The sequence below is a fragment of the Oncorhynchus clarkii genome, chromosome 18 (genome assembly GCF_045791955.1).
Source record: "Oncorhynchus clarkii lewisi isolate Uvic-CL-2024 chromosome 18, UVic_Ocla_1.0, whole genome shotgun sequence".
NCBI lineage: Eukaryota > Metazoa > Chordata > Actinopteri > Salmoniformes > Salmonidae > Oncorhynchus > Oncorhynchus clarkii.
In genome coordinates this window covers 27,374,126-27,395,834 of record NC_092164.1, presented here as the reverse complement: position 1 = coordinate 27,395,834, position 21,709 = coordinate 27,374,126, and the positions used below count along the sequence as shown (strand labels likewise).

At 42.5% G+C, this 21,709-nt stretch overlaps 1 protein-coding gene across 2 annotated transcripts; it reads right to left on the bottom strand.

Annotated features, from left to right (window-relative positions):
• Positions 1 to 33: 33 nt before the first annotated feature.
• LOC139373286 (junctional adhesion molecule 2A-like) lies at positions 34 to 18,646 on the bottom strand. 2 transcript variants are annotated; one of them, XR_011627558.1, is made up of 10 exons: positions 18,309 to 18,646; positions 11,899 to 12,075; positions 11,467 to 11,616; positions 11,170 to 11,357; positions 4,298 to 4,400; positions 2,619 to 2,726; positions 2,460 to 2,472; positions 1,873 to 1,944; positions 1,553 to 1,773; positions 34 to 1,296 (listed from the first exon to the last, which is right to left on the bottom strand). XR_011627558.1 is itself a non-coding variant. In XM_071113637.1 (10 exons), the coding sequence occupies exons 1-10, from the start codon at positions 18,355 to 18,357 to the stop codon at positions 1,258 to 1,260; spliced, it is 933 nt and encodes a 310-aa protein (XP_070969738.1). In that variant the 5' UTR covers positions 18,358 to 18,646; the 3' UTR covers positions 34 to 1,257. The 2 variants fall into 2 exon arrangements, 1 of the variants encoding a protein (XP_070969738.1); XM_071113637.1 differs by having other exon boundaries at positions 1,553 to 1,586.
• Between the last annotated feature and the right edge of the window lie 3,063 nt (positions 18,647 to 21,709).

Sequence of the window (21,709 nt, the reverse complement as noted above, 5' to 3'; positions counted from 1 at the left end):
AGCGGCTGTAGGAAAAGACTACGTGGTGAGAAATTATTGAACAAATTTTTGATAAATCTTTAATACAGAGTAAACATTTTACAAAGAATACACTTACATCAACCCATCCATCCATAGCCTAAGAAACATACTCTCTATTAGGAAAAAATGCAGTAGCACGATAATACTTTAGCTTAAACAATATAAAAAAACACTTTAAAAACGAGCCTCTAGATATAATATGACAACTACATTTGATATGCACTGGGCATATTCAGGTGAGCAGGGGTCCATCATATGCAGCATTTAACGTGAAGGCAGTCTGTGAAAATAGGAACATCGCCTTTTAAATTGCAATCATAGCACTGAATCGATCCTACAGTGTCTCCTGCACTGTTCTGAAAACAATATAGTGGATGGCCTATTCAAAATGGAGAGGAAGCAATCCATAAGATTTGTTTTTCGGGATGTCTCCTGGTCTGACAAACACTGCAAAAAACAATTTCTCCGTCTTAAAACAGACGGATTATGATGTGGATTTTTAAATTTGTATTACCTGTATTCTAATTAGCCCCTGTGTTAGTCTATGTAATTTTGGGCTCCAGAGTGGCGCGTCACTACAGGTTCGATTCCAGGCTGTGTCCCATAGGGTGGCGCACAATTGGCCCTGTGTCTTTAGGGTTTGGCCGGGTTAGACCATGTTCTTAACAGTCCCATAGCGAGGCGCCAATTGTGCGCCGCCCTATGGGGCTCCTAGTCATGGCCGGATGTGATACAGCCTGGATTCGAACCAGGGAATGTAGTAACGTCTCTTGCAGTGCCTTGTGCCATTACGGAGCCCTAATGTGATTGCTCTCTTGTGTTCACATAAATGCATAAATACATACTTGCCATTTTCAAGTCTTTGGTATAAGATTTAGGTAGTTAATGTTTTGGCCAGTAGAGGGGGAAGTGAGCGTGTGTGAACACAATTCCACGGGTCTGCCACAGGAGGGCGATATAGTCTGTAGTTTAACAACTTGGCCACTAGAGGGGAGTACCATGTGACTAATATAATAGGCTTGCATTGAGGGCCCAGGTACAGCAAAACAGGAGGAATAAATGGCCTCTACGCAGAGTTGTCTGCCCCTCCTTGCTATCCATCCACAAGGGTGAGGAGAGCTAATAATACAAAAATGTATTATTCTTAGAGCTATTCATTTGGGTCGAATAAAACTACTCCAGTGTTGTCATGGTGCTAGTGTCTGTGTAGTGTCTTTTAGGGGGTTGTTGAGAGCCTCACAGCATGAAAGACTGGGTGTGTTTGAAGTCCGCAGGCTGAGAGAGAAAAAAACAGTAGCATATTTTCATTCGGTCAGAACTACTGCAGTTCAGCTCTTTCTCTCTTCATTATTAGTAACCATTGGGGGAATTTTACTTACTACTACTACTGCCAAGATAATTCTAATAGAAATTATCATATTGTCTTTTAATATGGTTAGAAAATGTTGTGTAAGCGGTAATGCTCAAGTCAACATTTCCTGTGAATATAATACCATGAATACAACCAACAGAAAATCGGAGAAAAACTCACATCTTGGGGCGGTGGGCTGTAGTTGGCATTAGTCCTGGAAGACAGAGGCATTTATAAAGATACTAGATTGTTTGACACAGTGGAGGGAGCGAGAGGGAGGGAGTTTACTAAATGTGATGCAGCTGTGGTCTCAGAAAAAACATTGGGCTCGATCAAAGAACCCCACTACATCAAACACAGTCCTATGGAGCGTAAAGGGCAACTTTTTCTGTAAAGGACTCCTGGGAACACACAAGAACACACAAGCACAGTATGTACTTCGATGTAAAGTCCTGTTCATTGTCTACATTTAAATCTATTACTCTGTGGGTCAGACTCACTTGTCTTCTGTTCTATGGAGGTTCTGGCTGCTGATGTGGGCCACACCATGACACTGAGGGATCCAAAAGGACCTGGGGGGGTCAAAGTTGAGTGAGGGAGTGATGAGGTTCACACGCCATGCTCAGGGTTACTAACGGAGGGGGTAAGCTAATCACAATTCAGCCGGGAGGGGAGTTTATTAGCAGCCAGGGTTCACTTGAAAAAGAGATGTCAATCACAATGTGACTTCCCTAGATAAACAGTGATTAATGATTATTATTTATAATTAATAAAAAATAATCATGATAGTATTCTTAGTCATCTAACTGGCCTAATCTAGAGTCAGTCAGTCAAAATATAAATATATATTTTTTTTTTCTAACTGGGTCATGGAACACCTGTTAGTGTCTCTCTCTGTGAGAAGAGACAGGCTTGCACCGCTGGGCTCAATCACACCTGTCACTCTACTGAACTTACTCAGCACTTTAAAACGTACACACCTCTATTAGTTAGTGGTAGTTACACAGCAATCTAGATGTATTCAGTGTCAGGGTGTCTACACTGTATTTTAATAATTGTTATTGGAATTAAGGAGACAAGCTCTTACCTTCCTTTGTGTCCTGGAGATGGACATAAATGAAGAGGAGAGTGGAGACAAAGTAATAGGAAGTGAGCACAAAAACTTTGTAAATTGTATTTACTAACTGACAGACAGACACATATTGTATGTACATGGACAGACAGAGAAAGGAACAGACAGACTCACTTCTGAAGTAGCCATTACGGTGTGCATAGTACCCTCCGAAGCCACAAATGGCGATGACCAGACAGATGACCACGACCGCAGCAACGACCCCTGCCATGTTTACATCCTCTGAAAGAGCGGAGAGTGAGAGAGTCATACTAGTTGATTTCCATACTAAGGACACCTCAAATAACATTTCTGTAGAAGCAGATGATATGTAACCAACCCTCAAGCCAGTATCTGCGATCTGATTCATTTGTTTTGTTCCTTCTCTGGCTACAGAATCAATTGGAATAAGAGTGAATTAATGCCTGTTTGAGTGCAGGACCCTTCTTGGTTAAAACATCTCCCATTTGAGATTTCCTCAGAAAAATTCACCTACCCAGGGATTGAAATTACAAGACTGTACTCTTCCCTATTTAAAGCTAAAAACCCTGTCATGTTTTGGCTCGTTGACACATCCTTTTGGCTTGACGTGGAGCATGAGGATTGCTGCCCCTACTCCATTGGTGCAGTAATGATGTCCCTTATATGCCTTGGGAAATCACTTGATGTACACAAACCCATTGCACATCTGTATTTGGAAACAGGTTAAGGTACACTTTGACCTCAGAACAATGTCATTCCTGCTCCCAATAGTGAGGAATCCTTCCTTTGGGAAAAGGGGAAAAGTTAGGATCCATGCCATAAGGGATCTGTACCTAGTGGGGGCCTTTGCCTCCTTTGAACAACTGGTAAGAATACCTTTTTCAGATATTTGTGTAAAAGTGTTGCTTCTGTCCCTTTCCTCGCCCTAACCTGGGCTCAAACCAGGGACCATCTGAACACATCGACAAGTCACCCTTGAAGCATCGTTACCAATCACTCCACAAAAGCCAGGTCCCGGTTATCCTTCTGGGGGTTATTCAAGAGGTCTTTTTTGTTTTTGTTGCTTGTCGTAAGTGAGGGTTTTTTCTTTCATGACTGTTTTTGTTGATTCCATTTGTTTTAATGTTTTCCTGGATGCAACAAAGAAGGTTAGAATACCAATTGTACAGTTGTACAGTTGTATGCCTACACTTCACAATTTGATTGAATTTATTTTGTGTAACATACATATACAATAAAATGCACAATGTGGACCCAGAGGATATCACTTGAAAGTATTAAAAAGTGGTCCTCGATGGTAAAAACAATAACACATTTAATGATTGAAAGGCAAGACAACCATAAATACATTGATTTATATTGACATCCTAAAAAGTGGCCCTATTCACTGCACCTTTCCCTAACCTTAAAAATCAACCATATTCATTTTCACATTAAAACAATCTTTTCATTGCACATCATACCTATCATTAAAATAAATACATCTGACCAGCAGTAGGGGGCACAAGGGGCAGTGGACTGGTTTCTCTTACTTAGACAACCTTGTCCAAATAAACCTTTTCCTTATTTTTCAAGCTATTTCTACCTTTTCTTTGCTTGATCTCCAGATTCCATAGAAAAATGCCTGTATCGAAAAACATGCTCCTCACAGTACTGTTTACTCTTGGGATTTTACAAGACATAACACTAGCCCTGGTATTGTAACTGTGTTGGTTATAGACCATATCAATGTGGTTTGAAGCACGAGAGTCACGCTAGTTTGTGGAAAGACAAAACTACACTCATATGAACAACAATCATTCTTATAATTACAAACGCACATGCACACCCACCTATCTTCATGTGTTTAGCCTCACACATCTTGGACTGCCCCACTTTGTTTGATGCCAGACAGCTGTACTGTCCCGTGTCGCCTCTCGCCACCGTCTTAAACTCCTGAGGAGAGGGAAAGAGACAGATGGAGAGCTCAGCAGAAATAAAAAGAGGAAGGAAGATGATATGATGCACAGAACCTGTACAGTATTTTTGGCAATTGGTCTAACATTTACTAATGTGCTTCCAAACTAAGGGTCTATATGGGTTGATGTCTGACCAAAGGGAAGTGACCTATATCAACATATTGATTGCAGCACTCGCGCTGGCAATACACTGGATGACTGCTATTCTAACTTCCGCGATGCATACAAGGCCTTCCCCGGCCATTCTTTCAGCAAATCTGACCATGACTCCATTTTGCTCCTCCCTTCCCATAGGCAGAAAATCAAACAGGATATACCCGTGACAAGGACTATTCAACGCTGGTCTGACCAATCGGAATCCACGCTTCAAGATTGTTTTGAACATGCGGACTGGGACATGTTCCAATTAGCCTCAGAGAATAATATCAACTTCTATGCTCATTCGGTGAGTGAATTTATAAGGTAGTGCATAGGAGATGGTGTACCCACTGTGACTATTAAAATCTACTCGAACCAGAAACCGTAGATGGCAGCATTCGGGCAAAACTGAAAGCACGAACCACCGCATTTAAACATGGAAAGGTGACTGGGAATATGGCCGAATACAAATAGTGTAGTTATTTCCTCCGCAAGGCAATCAAACAAGCGAAATGTCAGTATAGAGACAAAGTGGAGTTCCAATTCAACAGCTCAGATACAAGACTTATATGGCAGGGTCTACAGACAATCAAGGACTACAAAAATATAACCAGCCATGTCAAGGACACGGACGTCTTGCTTCCAGACAAACTAAACACCTTCTTTGCCCGCTTTGAGGACAATAAAGTGCCAACGACACGGCCCGCTACCAAGGACTGTGGGCTCTTCTTCTCCATGGCCAATGTGAGTAAGACATTTAAGCATCGCAAGGCTGCCGGCCCAGACGGCATCCCTAGCCGCGTCCACAGAGCATGCGCAGACCAGCTGGCTGGTGTGTTTACGGACATATTCAATTTCTCCCTATCCCAGTCTGCTGTCCCCACATGCTTCAAGATGTCCACCATTGTTCCTGTGTCCCAAGAAGGCAAAGGTAACTGAACTAAATGACTATCACCCCGTAGCACTCACATCTGATATCATGAAGTGCTATGAGAGACTAGTCAAGGATCATATCACCTCCACCTTACCTGTCACCCTTGACCCACTTCAATTTGCACACCGCCCCAATAGGTCCACAGATGATACTATCGCCATCACACTGCCCTATCCCAACTGGACAAGAGGAATACCTATGTAAGAATGCTGTTCATTGACTATAGCTCAGCATTCAACACCATAGTACCCTCCAAGCTCATCATTAAGCTTGAGCCCCTTGGTCTCAACCCCGCCCTGTGTAATTGGGTCCTGGACTTCCAGACGGGCCGCCCCTAAGTGGTGAAGGTAGGAAACAACATCTCCACTTCGCTGATCCTCAACACTGGGGCCCCACAAGGGTGTGTGCTCAGCTCCCTCCTGTACTCCCTGTTCACCCATGACTGTGTGGCCATGCACACCTCCAACATCAAGTTTGCAGATGACACAACAGTAGTAGGCTTGATCACCAACAACGATGAGACAGCCTATAGGGAGGAGGTGAGGGCACTCGGAGTGTGGTGTCAGGAAAACAACCTTTCACTCAGCATCAACAAAACAAAGGAGATGATTGTGGACTTCAGGAAACAGCGGAGGGAGCACACCTCTATCCACATCGACGGGACAGCAGTGGAGAACGTGGAAAGTTCCTTGGCGTACACATCACGGACAAACTGAAATGGTCCACCTACACAGACAGTGTGGTGAAGAAGGCGCAACAGCGTCTCTTCAACCTCAGGAGGCTGAAGAAATTTGTCTTCTCACCTAAAACTTTTACAGATGCAGAATTAAGAGCATCCTGTCGGGCTGTATCACCGCCTGGTACGGCAACTGCGCCGCCCACAACCGCAGGGCTCTCCAGAGGGTGGTGCGGTCTGCACAACGCATCATCCGGGGCAAACTACCCGCTCTCCACAACACCAACAGCATCCGATGTCATAGGAAGGCCAAAAAAGATCATCAAGGACAACAACCACCCAAGCCACTGCCTGTTCACCCTGCTACCATCCAGAAGGCGAGGTCAGTACAGGTGCATCTGAGACCAAAAAATAGCTTCTATCTCAAGGCCATCAGACTGTTAAACAGTCATCACTAACACAGAGAGACTGATGCCCACATACAGACGTGAAATCATTGGCACCTTTAATAAATTGATCACTAGTCACTTTAATAATGCCACTTCAATAATATTTACGTACATATCTTGCAATACTCATCCCATATGTTTATACTGTATTTTATACCATCTATTACATCTTGCCTATGTCGCTCGGTCATTTCTCATCCATATATTTACAGTTAAAGTCGGAAGTTTACATACACCTTAGCCAAATACATTTAAACTTCCTGACATTTAATCCAAGTCAAAATTCTGTTAGGATCACCACTTTATTGTAAGAATGTGAAATGTCAGAATAATAGTAGAGAAAATGATTAATTTCAGCTTTTATTTCTTATTTCGTTTCGGGTAGCCTTCCACAAGATTCCCACAATAAGTTGGGTGAATTTTGGCCCACTTCATCCTGACAAAGCTAGTGTAACTGAGTCATGTTTGTGGGCCTCCTTGCTCGCACACACTTTTTGAGTTCTGCCCACACATTTTCTATAGGATTGAGGTCAGGGCTTTGTGATGGCCACTCCAATACCTTGACTTTGTTGTCCTTAAGCCATTTTGTCACAACTTTGAAAGTATGCTTGGGGTCATTGTCTATTTGGAGGACCCATTTGTGACCAAGCTTTAACTTCCTGACTGATGTCTTGAGATGTTGCTTCAATATATCCACGTAATTTTCCTCCCTCATGATGCCATCTATTTTGTGAAGTGCACCAGTCCCTCTTGCAGCAAAGCACCCCCACAACATGATGCTGCCACCCCTGTACTTCATGGTTGGGATGGTGTTCTTCGGCTTGCAAGCCTCCCCTTTTTCCTCCAAACATAACGATGGTCATTATGGCCAAACAGTTCTATTTTTGTTTCATCAGACCAGAGGACATTTCTCCAAAAAGTACGATCTTTGTCCCCATGTGCAGCTGCAAACCGTAGTCTGGCTTTTTTATGGCGGATTTGGAGCAGTGGCTTCTTCCTTGCTGAGCCGCCTTTCAGTTTATATCAATATAGGACTAGTTTTACTGTGGATATAGATACTTTTGTACCTGTTTCCTCCAACATCTTTACAAGGTCCTTTGCTGTTGCTCTGGGATTGATTTTCACCTTTCACACATAAATACGTTAATCTCTAGGAGACAGAACGCATCTCCTTCCTGAGCGGTATGTAACGGCTGCTTGGTCCCATGGTGTTTATACTTGTGGACTATTGTCTGTACAGATATACGTGGTACCTTCAGGCGTTTGGAAATTGCTCCCAAGGATGAACCAGACTTGTGAAGGGCTAAAATTATTTTTCTGTGGTCTTGGCTGATTTCTTTAGATTTTCCGATGATGTCAAGCAAAGAGGCACTGAGTTTAAAGTAGGCCTTGAAATACATCCATCCATGTCAATTAGCCTATCAGAAGCTTCTAAACCATGACATAATTTTCTGGAATTTCCCAAGCTGTTTAAAGGCACAGTCAACTTAGTGTATGTAAACTTCTGACCCACTGGAATTATGATACAGTGAATTGTAAGTTAAATAATCTGCCTGTAAAAATGACTTGTGTGTCATACAGAAAGTAGATGTCCTAACCGACTTGCCAAAACTATAGTTTGTTAACAAGAAATTGTGGAGTGGTTGAAAAACAAGTTTTAATGACTGCAACCTGTGTATGTAAACTTCCGACTTCAACTGTATAAGTAAAAAAAATCTTATTCCATCCCTTTACTTAGATTTGTGTGTATTAGGTAGTTGTTGTGGAATTGTTAGATTACTTGTTAGATATTGCTGCACTGTCGGAACTAGAAGCCCAAGCATTTCGCTACACTCGCAATAACATTTGCTAACCATGTGTATGTGACAAATACAATTTGATTTGATTTGAGGTAGCCACTGTTGGTCTGAACTGTAGCCAACATTTCAGTGTCCTACTGAGGTTTATATTATCATATACTGTGCTAGTGGTTGGTTATACTTCCATGTATTGGAGTCTGTTTTGGAGGCATGCTACATTGGATACATAACTTACAGTATACGGAACGTGAGGTGCTCCTATTAATCTCAATGAAACTTGGGCGTAAGTGGGTGAAGGGAAGTATGTGAAGTTCTACTTTGGTTCTATTTTCAAGATTTTTTCCCGCAGCTCACAATAGGATAAAGAAGCTTGCACGTTGCTCTCGTTGGCCAAAAGTTACACTTCCAGTATAGCAGGTAAAAAAAAAAATACTATTTTCTTGACGCCCTAGTGTGGCTCCTCTGTAACACACAGTCAGTGGGTGTGTGGCTGGGCACTCGTTCTGTCAAATTCAAATTGCTTTACTGGCACATACAGTGCATTCGGAAAGTATTCAGACGCCTTGTCTTTTTCCACATTTTGTTACGTTACAGCCTTATTCTAAAATGGATTAAATTGTTTTTGTTTTTCATAAATCTACACACAATACCCCATAATGACAAAGCAAAAACTGTTTTTTAGAAATGTTTTGTTTGCAATGTTATTTAAAAAAAAACGGAAATATCACATTTAAAGTATTCAGACCCTTTACTCTGTACTTAGTTGAAGCACCTTTGGCAGTGATTACAGCCTAGAGTCTTCTTGGGTATGACACTACACACTTGGCACAGCTGTATTTGGGCAGTTTCTCCCATTCTTCTCTGCAGATCCTCTCAAGCTCTGTCAGGTTGATGATTGTGGATTACAGGAAAAGGAGGACTGAGCATGCCCCCATTGTCATCAATGGGGCTATAGTGGAGGAGGTTGAGAGCTTCAAGTTCCTTGGTGTCCACATCAACAAACTATCATGGTCCAAACACACCAAGACAGTCATATTTTTTATTTAACCTTTATTTAACTAGGCAAGTCAGAGGGCACAACAAAGCCTATTCCCCCTCAGGAGACTGAAAAGATTTGGCATGGGTCCTCAGATCCTGCACCATGGTTCCGTCACTGCCTGGTATGGCAACTGCTCGGCCTCCGACCACAAGGCACTACAGAGGGTAGTACATCACTGGGGCCAAGCTTCCTGCCATCCAGGACTTCTATACCAGGCGGTGTCAGAGGAAGGACCTAGAAATTGTCAAAGACTCTAGCCACCCTAGTCAGAGACTGTTGTCTCTGCTGCCACATGGCAAGAGGGAACCGGAGCGCCAGGTCTAGGTCCAAAAGGCTTCTTAACAGCTTCTACCCCCAAGCCATAAGACTCCTGAACAGCTAATCAAATCGCTACCCAGACTATTTGCATTGCCCCCCCCCCCCCCCCCCACCACCCTTTATGCTACTCTCTGTTTATTGTCTATGCATAGTCACTTTAACTCTACCTACATGTACATATTACTTCAATTACCTTGACTAACATTGACTCTGTACCGGTACCGCCTGTATATAGCCTCGCTATTGTTATTTTACTGCTGCTCTTTAATTACTTTTATTTTTTACTTAACACTTATTTTTTCTTAAAACTGCATTGTTGGTTAAGGGCTTGTAAGTAGGCATTTCAATGTAAGGTCTACACCTGTGGTATTTGGTGCATGTGACAAATACCATACCACTCCTCTGTTGTCTTGGCTGTGTGCTTAGGGTCATTGTTCTGTTGGAAGGTGAACCTTCGCCCCAGTCTGAGGTCCTGAGCACTCTGGAGCAGGTTTTCATCAAGGATCTCTCTGTACTTTGCTCTGTTCATATTTCCCTCGATCCTGACTAGTCTCCCAGTCCCTGCTGCTGAAAAACATCCCCACAGCATGATGCTGCCACCCCATGCCTCACCGTAGCAATGGTGCCAGGTTTCCTTGAGATGTGTTTCTTGGCATTCAGGCCAAAGAGTTCAATCTTGGTTTCATCAGACCAGAGAATCTTGTTTCTCATGGTCAGAGTCTTTAGGTGCCTTTTGGCAAACTCCAAGTGGGCTGTGGTGCCTTTTACTGAGGATTGTTTTCTGTCTGGCCACTCTACCATAAAGGCTTGATTGGTGGAGTACTGCAGAGATGATTGTCTTTCTGAAAGGTTCTCCCATCTCCACAGAGGAACTCTGGAGCTCTGTCAGAGTGACCATCGGGTTCTTGGTCACCTCCCTGACCAAGGCCCTTCTCCCCCGATTGCTCAGTTTGGCCAGGCGGCCAGCTTTAGGTGTGTGCCTGTCTAATAATTTCCAATCAATTGAATTTACCACATGTGGACTCCATTCAAGTTGTAGAAACATCTCAAGGATGATCAATGGAAACAGGATGAACCGGAGCTCAATTTCGAGTCTCATAGAAAAGGGTCTGAATACTTATATAAATAAGGTATTTCTGTTTTTTAATTTATAATACATTTGCAAACATTTCGGAACAACCTGTTTTCACTTTGTAATTATGGGATAATGTGTGTAGATTGATGAGGATTTTTTATTAATTTAATCCATTTTAGAATAAAGCTGTACCGTAACTAAATGTGGAAAAGGGAAGGGGTCTGAATTATTTGAATGCACTGTACATTGAGTAAATCATGCCAAAGCATCAATGGTACGACTGTATATACACTACACTGTTCTTAAAAAGTATCTCACCAGTATGCCGGTGAATGGGTTGAGGTGGTAGGTGGCGTTGGCCATGCGGGAGGGGGTCAGCAGCTTGTCGTCTTTGTACCAGGAGTAGGTGGCTGGGGGGATGCTCTGCTGGTCCAAACAGCGCAGCTGCACCATAGCGCCCGTCAGGGCCGAGCTGGGGATCTCACAGGATGGCGTGTGGGGGGGAACTGTGGGGAGGGTACAGCCACAATGTCAGCAGGGTTAAGGGGGTGCACAAACGGCATGTCTGAGACAACACACAGACACACTCAGTCAGACAGACGGTATGGTACCCACCCAGGACTGTGAGGGTAATGTTAGTCTCCCCAAGGGTGATGGTGTCATGAGGGGCAGTGATCTCACAGCGGTATTCACCCGCGTCTTTCTGGGTCACCCTCTGTAGGGTCACCGTTGCCCCCTTGATCCTTGCACGCCCCGCAAAGGCTCCTGGCAGAGTGGAAACCGGTCAACACAGAGAAGGGGGGATGTGGAGATGTGGTTTCTTAAGGACAAATGTTCTACTTAAACTAACATCAACCATCTGGTAACTTCTGATACAAATTTCTTTGTAATGTTCATCACATCCTGCTTTATGTTGACAAAGCTCTTAAAATGAATTTCCCTCGTGAGGAAGTAAATGAAATCGGAGTCTGAAGATGGGCTCTGGACAGGGGTTAAAACAGACAGAAAGAGAACGATGGAAGAGAATGTGCCAGGACAGCCAATCACCTCTGAATTGTCCCTCATAGTAAACAAATGATACATCTGTTCCTTTCTTCTTCCACTCGATTCGAGGATTCGGTTCCTTCTCGGTCCGAAAACCACAGCTCAGAACCGCATCAGAGTTCTCACGGACCTCCACCTTGGGTGTGGTTGTTGACACGGTAACAGGGACAATGGGAAGGCCTGAGGGATAGAGAGAGAGAGAGGTGCCACATATGGGGTTGTGGGGAAAGGGTTGTAAGATGGAGGACAAGTTATGAACAAGTTAACGCAGTGATAACTGATTATAATTGCTTTATAGCTGATTTATGAACAAGTTTATAATCTGTTATAAACCAGTTATATTCAGTTACGATGAACCAGTTGTAAATGTTGTATGAACCAATTATATCTGTTATGAACCAGTTTTTCCTCTGGACCAGATTGGTGGTGGAGCATGATGACTCATGGCTGATTGTTTGGTTGGCTTGCTGGCTGTGTCTGTTTGTGTGCATCTGTGCCTGTATGTGTGTGTCTCCAGTTGAACATGTGCATCTTGACAGGAACAGGAAATAGGAGCAGTCCTTCCTGTCGTTTGATTGCTGCAGGGGTCAAGATTATTGTTTTGTCATCCTGTTGCTGTCCTCAGGTCGTCCGGGTAACGCCCATCCATTGAGGGAGGAGTACGTGTTGAACTGAACCACAGATCGGTACAATAATTTTATGTACCACACACACGCACACTGAATATTTGGGTTGTTCCATGAAAAGACTGCCTTTCGCGTCCCTTTTGACATTTTAAGTAGAAATTGTGCACCAACATTGCATTTTAAAAGCCTGTTATATTAAACAAAGAGCCTTTTAATATATACTGTACCACATGGAGAAAAATCTGGTTTTTCAGTGGTGGAAAAAGTACCCAATTGTCATTCTTGAGTAAAAGTAAAGATACCTTAATAGAAAAAGACTCAAGTAAAAGTCCTACAGTAAAATACTATTTGAGTAAAAGTCTAAAAAGTATTTGGTTTGAAATATACAGTTGAAGTCAGAAGTTTACATACACCTTTTTTCACAATTCCTGACATTTAATCCTAGTAAAGATTCCCTGTCTTAGGTCAGTTAGGATCACCACTTTATTTTAAGAATGTGAAATGTCAGAATAATAGTAGAGAGAATGATTCATTTCAGCTTTTATTTCTTTCATCACATTCCCAGTGGATCAGAAGTCTACATACACTCAATTAGTATTTGGTAGCATTGCCTTTAAATTGTTTAACTTGGGTCAAACATTTCAGGTAGCCTTTCACAAGCTACCCACAATAAATTGGGTACATTTTTGCCCATTCCTCCTGACAGAGCTGGTGTAACTGAATCAGGTTTGTAGGCCTCCTTGTAGCCTTTTTCAGTTCTGCCCACCAATGTTCTACATGGTTGAGGTCAGGGCTTTGTGATGGTCACTCCAATACCTTGACTTTGTTGTCCTTAAGCCATTTTGTCACAACTTTGAAAGTATGCTTGGGGTCATTCTCAATTTGGTCTTCCACACTCCAATGACAATGTGACCAAGCTTTAACTGACCAAGCTTTAACTTCCTAACTGATGTCTTGAGATATTGCTTCAATATATCCACATAATTTTCCATCCTCATGATGCCATCTATTTTGTGCACCAGACCCTCCTGCAGCAAAGCACCCCACAACATGATGCTGCCACCCCCGTGCTTCACGGTTGGGATGGTGTTCTTCGGCTCCACCTTTTTCCTCCAAACATAACGATGGTTATTATGGCCAAACAGTCCTCAGATCAGAGGACTTTTCTCCAAAAACTACAACCTTTGTCCCCATGTGCAGTTGCCAACCGTAGTCTGGCTTTTTTATGGCGGTTTTGAAGCAGTGGCTTCTTCCTTGCTGAGCGGCCTTTCAGGTTATGTCAATATAAGACTCGTTATACTGTGGATATAGATACTTTGGTACCTGTTTCCTCCAGCATCTTCACAAGGTCCTTTGCTGTTGTTCTGGGATTGATTTGCACTTTTCTCACTAAAGTATGTTTATCTCTAGGAGACAGAACGTGTCTCTTTCCTGAGCGGTATGACGGTTGCATGGTCCAATGCGTACTATTGTTTTACAGATGGTGGTGCCTTCAAGCGTTTGGAAATTGCTCCCAAGGATGAACCAGACATGTGGAGGTCTACAATTCTTTTTTCTGAGGTCTTGGCTGATTTCTTTTGATTTTCCCATGATGTCAAGCAAAGAGGCACTGAGTTTGAAGGTAGGCCTTGAAATACATCCACAGGTACACCTCCAATTGACTCAAATTATGTCAATTAGCCTATCAGAAGCTTCTAAAGCCATGACATCATTTTCTGGAATTTTCCAAGCTGTTTAAAGGCACAGTCAACTTAGTGTATGTAAACTTCTGACCCACTGGAATTGTGATACAGTGAATTATAAGTGAAATAAACTGTCTGTAAACAATTGTTGGAAAAATGACTTGTGTCATGCACACAGTATATGTCCTAACCGACTTGTCAAAACTATAGTTTGTCAACAAGAAATTTGTGGAGTGGTTGAAAAACGAGTTTTAATGACTCCAACATAAGTGTATGTAAACTTCCAACTTCAAATGTACATAAGTATCAATGTAAAAGTATACATCATTTCAAATTCCTTATATGAAGCAAAACAGAGAGCACCAATTTATTGTTTTTTAAATGTATTTATGGATAGACAGGGGCTTACCCCGAACATAATTTACAAACGAAGCATTTATATTTAGTGATTCCATCAGATCAGAGGCAGTGAAGATGGCCAATGATGTTCTCTTGATAGGTGTGTGAATTGGACCATTTTCCTGTCCTGCTAAGCATTCAAAATGTAACTAGTACTTTTGGATGTCGGGGAAAATGTATGGAGTAAAAAGTACATTATTTTCTTTAGGAATGTAGTGAAGTAAAATTTGTCAAAAATATAAATAAGTAAAAAGTACTCCTTAAGTAGTTTAGGGGGGTAGCTGTACTTTACTAAGTACTTTACACCACTGTTTTTTATATGAATAAAGCCTTGCTAAAGTGCCAAAATTCAGCATTTTGACATGTCCCTCTACGCACCCTCTATGATTCTAGAAAGTGTTTAACCCACGTAACCCCAACATTTCACCATCATTGTAAATCCCTAGTTATTTTGTTGCTTTGACAAAGTCATTTCTGAAGATTATTTCTTTCATTATTGATTAATTTATGTCTGTCCCTCATTTTAAGGTCAACCGTGTTACGTGAACTAAACTTTTTTCAAAATAAACATTGAACATTAGTGTAAAAGCAGGTGAGCTGGTTTTACTCTTTTTGGTCATTTTCTGGTGTTTTGTGGTGGAAAACTGAGTGGGTCAAGCATAACATGTCAACTGTTACCCATAGATAGACCAGCTAGAAATGTTTTAACAATAAAACAAAAAACGTGTGAAGCTTGCATTCAATTGCCACTCCATGTTGCACACATGAGACAATGTCCGGTGTAACGGCGTGCTATCCTTTGGGTACTGATAAAAACTTAATTTTATGTGACGTCAGAGCTCCAGACCGTCCACACTAGTCGCTGCTCAATTCCATCATAAATCGTTAAGTTCAAATCGGCTAGCTTTGCACAGATACATATTTAACACACCCAGACAAACACATTTATTTTGTGTTGTGTTTGTATAGGCCAACATACATTTTTCCTTCCATTGTTTCAGTAAATACTGAGATGTATTCAGATAACACACTTATTCACACACATGCTCAACTAGATAACTGTAATGACATCTGTATCACTGCATAACCTACTAATACTATATTCCGCACAATTAATTAAATACTGACAATTTCTGTTCCGCAAAGCACAAGGCTATTTGTCATGGCCCAATGCTGGTAAACGTCACATCGAAAGACCTAAAGCACCCAGTCTACACCAGTGGTTCCCAACCTTTTTCGGTCACTGTACCACTAACTGAATTTGGCTCTGCCTGGAGTACCCCTGAAGTACCCCCTCGTGTGCATTTTACCAGTAAGCCTACACTCATGAGTCTTATCAAGACCAAGTACCCCTGGTCGGGAACCCACTGGTCTACCCTGTACTTAACTGAGGTCAACAACCAAATGAGCCATTCACTGCTAGCTTCCTGTTTAGTTAGCCTCTGTTTGTTGCACTACTTCCTTTGGTTCTATTAGTGGACCAGAGGGTGGGGGTGGGGGTGGGGGGGTCCTAACCAATTATCCTGGTCTCCTGCTTTCCCCACTGAAGAGCATCCCATTCCCCCACATCCCAAATGGCATCCCATTCCCTACATAGTGGTCAAAAGTAGTACACTAGGGAATAGAGACGCAAACCAGGTCTACGTGGAAGAATGGAGGCCAAAGTGAGACAAAGTCATTGGAGAGGCACAGGAAGTAATAATGGATTTACAGGTCCTCTTAGGGTGAATGGCCATGAAAGAAGAGCAAATTTTGGGAAACAAAACGGAAACAATTTCCTCGCTGAAAAACAATGAACAATGAAGCATACTCAATTTAATTTCAATCTAGTCGATTCACAGGAAATAAACGGAAAAACGGAATGTGTCCCCCCCCCCAATTGATTTTGAATTCTCGTTCTGAATCTTAGTTATGAGTATTTAGGCAATTAGGTCTACATAGGCCTACACATTATCAGTGGCATAGTGCTTGCTCTATTACATTTGATGTGCATTGTATGAATTCAAACTGCAGGCTCATGTTGCCTATTCACATTGTCCTTCAGGATGTTTGAGTACAGTAGACGGTAAAAGTGCAGCCTTGTGCATTTTGTCCCTCCCTGCTTGCTGTCTGTGTTACATGTGAGTATGTGTAACATTGTTATCACTGCAGCTGTGTGCCTCTCATCCCTCCCTCTGTCTCTCTGAGGAGGAGCATTGTCTCTCCCTGGCTGGATGGACAAAGAGAGAAAGGGAGAGAGAGACAGAGGATAAGGGAGAAAGACAGACAGAGAGGATGAGATGTGGAGGGAGATAGGAAGAAACAGATTGAGAGAGATAGCGAGCGTTTTATTCTATATTATCAGGATCCATCATTAGCATTGCTGGGTTAAAGAAACTGTTGTCATAGTGTCGGCTGTGGCGAACACCAGCCACCTTGAGGGGGGTCTCCTTGAGATAACACAGACGTGATAACAACCCTGACATAATGAGACCCCAAACCGGGGACACACAAGCACAACTGGGTTCGAACACGGTTCTCCTGCAAGCATTTCATATGATAGACATCTAAGAGGACATCCATTTCCAGACAGAGAGGGATCTAGAGAGACAAACAGAGAGGGTGGGAGTGTGTGTGTGTGTTTTCCTAGGAGAACAAAGCCCCTCTGTATCTTTGTAACCCTGCACTGCTCTGACAGGAACAGCTGTGCCAGTCAGGGTTGGTGGTGGCGGTGCTTGCAAAATGTCTGCATCCGAAATGGCACCACAATGTTCAAGACTTAAAACAAGCCTTACCTAATCTACAGGACAGAACACAGCCCAATCAAGTCTGAAGCAAACTATTCCAAACAGTTCCAAACAATAAATCAGCAGTCATCAACAGTTGGGCAGACCTGAATGCAGCCCCTCCCCTGGCATCTCACTGACATCATGGAATCGTCCCAAATGGCACCCTTTGTAGTGCACTACTTTTGACCCGAGCACTATGTGCCCTGATAAAAAGTAGTGCACTATAAAAGGAATAGGGTGCTATTTGGGATGGAACCACATGATGACCTGCTGTTATCAAAGTTGGTGGTACCCACCCTTGGGTTGCCCACATCCCAATTAGACTGGCCTGTTTACAACAATAACTTAAGGCCACATTAGTGGTCCATATCTGTTTTCTGTAGTTACATGTAGTCCAATATCATCGCAATAACACGCACGCACAGTGAGGAAGGCGTATGGAGTGTGCTCTTGGTCTAGGACATGATGCATCTACTGTATACGAAAGACCGGCAACGTTGGAAAACTTTAGTACAGGTCATATGTTTCTCCAGAAACGAAGATGATTAAGCAATAAATTAAGTCAATTGCAACCGAATAAAGTGCTGGCCCCTTTGTTGTGTGTGTGTGACCAGAAGCATCAACATGATATAGTGATCTTGCAGTTCATAGTAAAATAACAATAATCATGTTTTTTTTTTATTAGGTGCTTTATCAATATTTTATATCTAAAATGACTTATATATATCTATAATGGCTTATTTTTCTAAACATAAACAGCGGACATGGCATTACACATACAAAAGCGATAGGGATGATGGTAATTTAATTATCAAGAATACCAATACAGCTCAACTCTACATGTAATATGCATTACACGCGCGCGCAAGCACGCAAACAAACACACACGAATTACTCGTTATCATACGGAGGAGTAGTCTAAATGCAAGTTTACTTACATTGCATCAGTAGAATGACAAGGGGCAAAAACAGTGGCGCTTTCTCCATCCTGAACTCCTGCTGTTCAAAAGTCTGTCCTTTCTCGAAAGATGAGCTGCTCTTGAGCGTCAACCTGTTCCCGCACTTGTCCACAACTCCAAAATCTCGTCACTCCTTTGGGGAGATTATGTTCCAAAACTCCGTAGTATTTCCTGAGCAGTTAGGCAGCGCGCGGGCGGTTCGGAAGTCACAATTTCGGACTTTCTGTAAACTATTACACTAGCAGCAGGGCATACTGCTGCCCTCTGTCACTGTAGACGGGCTCTCTGCTATCTTACTGTTGTGGTAGGGAGGGAGGTTTGGTGGTGGTGCGAGGAAACAAGTTGGTGGGGAGCTCCTTGAGAAGGAATGCAGAGAGCGAAACGCTGTGTCCAAGACTCGCACTACACTTGTCCATCGTACCAATGGCCAACTGCACTGATGACAGTTTTTTTCTGTGAGTATGTGTCAGTCTCAGCACTTCAATCCTATCTACCCAGTGCCCACAGGCATAACGCCATGCTATTTACTTTGATACATTTTGATGAATTACTATAAAAGAGGACCACCACGAAGGGTATAGGAAGCGACACCTGTTGCCAGGTGTGATTGTCGGACAATTGTCGAACTCGGACAATGCTTTCAGATAGAGGGAAGAAACGGCGCACAATGGTACCCTTATAATTAGTTGAAATTGGCCCTGGCAAATTATTTCATTATAACGTCCTTCAAAGTATTTCCGCAGTCCCTTCGGGCATTGGCGTGTATTCATGGATGCCAAGGGAATCCAGGATGCCCATTTTTTTAACGAATAAAATGCATACAATTAGTTTGAATCTATCGTCTCTCTGTGATTCATAATTGTCCTTCAATTCGCAAGAGGCTGAATGTCTCACAGGAGAAAACACCCGAACGAGCGAAACAGCATCCCTCTGTGTCTCTGTGTGTAGGCCAGCTACATGATGCTGTCTGGTCCAAACGAGTATGACATTGTTGTCGCCCGTAGGATTGAAGGCAAGGGAAGCCAGAAAGCATCTGGCCTCCCTTGACAAAAAAAAGCATACAAAATGTGCCAATCAGCGTTGAGCTAAACTGAACGAGATTGACTGTGTGGCACACCAACAAAAAAAAGTGGAAAAGGGAAGCCAGTTTGGATTTTGTTATCACTCCTATCAAATCCTATTGAGAGCATACTTAAATGACATAAAACATTTAATTGTTGCATGTCGTGGTTGTACTCCTGTGGCCAGCTAGCTAGCTAAAATTGTCCCTTTCCTTAATTAGCCATGGATGGAGATAGGGATTTGGACTTGTGGTTTTACATAATTATTCGTCCTGGCCAATGAGTATAATGGCGATTATGATCCAACCATTCATTCATACATTTTTGTGCCCCTGGCCTGAGAGGATGGAAGTTCAATATGTAGCTAGATGTAGAAGGCTAATGTTAAACTAGTTAATGTTGCCCATGAATGGAAGTTAGGCTATCGAGCAAGCATTTTAGCCAGGTAGACAAGAATACAAAATAAAAGCATGTACTGTATGACAGAGTGATAGGCCATTTCGTCAACATGAAAGAGAGGATGGTATTTCTCTAGTAGGGTGAGCCCCAAAAAAATCTACTTGCACGAACGCACAGAAAGAAATCAGAACCATGGACAGCCACATATGTGGCTTACATTGATTGGACTAAATCGTTTTTGGTATCTTTAAGTCGTCACAGTATTCGACTAAGCAGAGGTGATTTGATGATGTTGAAATGGTGGTGGAATAGTGGAGGCAGCTCCTGTTTTCTTTGCAACTTGTGGTAACTCTGTGGTTCTAAATCAATAGTTGTTTAGTGATCCAAAAATGTTGGAAAAGTTACCTTGCTTGACCATGATGTAGGTCATGTAATTGTGTGTTTCTACATGCAATATGCTGGACAGAGGTTGCTATCTGGTTTTGTGTTAAAAACAAAAAAAAGATGTGGTTGAATTTATTTTGCCACCATTTTCTTGTTGTCTCTGCCTTTAGGCCTATATATCACGGTCGCAAGACATATGAATTAACAGGTTAAAGAGCAAAATACGCAATTATCATAACACATAGGCTGCGATATGGCTTTTTTTTTTAGGGGGGGGGGGGGGCGTCCCCAGTGATTTTACCCACGCAACGCTTAGGGATTTCAGTTTTTTGCTTTGTTTGGGTGTGGAATAATCGATTGTGAATGCTTCTTTTTAATGCCTATAGACCTATACAAAATCATATTTAGAAAACAGTCTAAGCTATATTTTACAAAGGAATATAGGCCTATCCCATCGTTAGTTGATTCAAATATTGAATTGATATTAGATTACATAGCCCAGGAAGAATCTACTTTTTGTGGACAAAAACATTTAGGCTACATTTTGATGCATTTCTCTGGATAATATCCATGGTGTGGAATTCCAGGCACCAATTCAAACATCTCAATTGGTGAGAGGTGGGGGGACTGTAATTTGTCCATGGGTGTGTCTCCCATACTGTCGCTGGGTGTCGGGGTGGGGCTGGCTGTTTGAGCGGGGACGACAGCTGTGCAATGGGCAACCTCTCGATCTGCTTCACGGAACTGTGGATATTAAATGTCCCATCACTATTGTTGAGACTCTAGACACGGAGCATCATAGATCAAGATGAATTATGCAGCATCATATATGCATACATTGTTATATTTATACTATATCACAGTTTCAGTTTGAGGAATATACTGTAACTGTTGACATGTACTGTTTGTCTACAGTTACTGTATATGATCACACTTTTCTTCATCTCAAACGGAACCCTATTCCCTATATAGTGCACTACTTTTGACCAGAGCCCAATTCACCCTGGCCAAAAGTAGTGGACCAAATAGGGAGCCATTTGGGACAAAAAACATGTCAACTACTCTGATCCGGTAATCTGTGACAGCTCATGCCCACTTTCTCACACACACACGCACACACACACACACACACACACACACACACGCACACACACACACACACACACACACACACACACACACACACACACACACACACACACACACACACACACACACACACACACACACACACACACACACACACACACACACACACACACACACACACACACACACACACACACACACACACACACACACCTGTCCCAAAGCAACAGACACAACAGCCGCTCTGCCCCTGCAGCACAAACCCGTCTTTGTGTGTTAGCAAACTGCTGACCACTCAATACACACACTTTGCACACATACCGTCAGCTGAGCAGTTAAAGGCCGCAGAGGGGTGTGTTAGTGTAAGGCTTTAACATGCTCGAGCATGGCACGGACCACAGCTTTCATTCCACACAGAATACAGATGGCTATATCACACACTACAGG

Excerpts from the sequence above, each read along its gene's own strand:
- LOC139373286 (XM_071113637.1), bottom strand. The coding sequence starts at position 18,357 with ATGGAGAAAGCGCCACTGTTTTTGCCCCTTGTCATTCTACTGATGCAA. Across the intron at positions 2,727-4,297 it reads GGCTAAACACATGAAGATAG|AGGATGTAAACATGGCAGGG; the intron begins GTGGGTGTGCAT and ends CCGCTCTTTCAG. Across the intron at positions 1,297-1,552 it reads ACAGCCCACCGCCCCAAGAT|CCTGCGGACTTCAAACACAC; the intron begins GTGAGTTTTTCT and ends TTTCTCTCTCAG.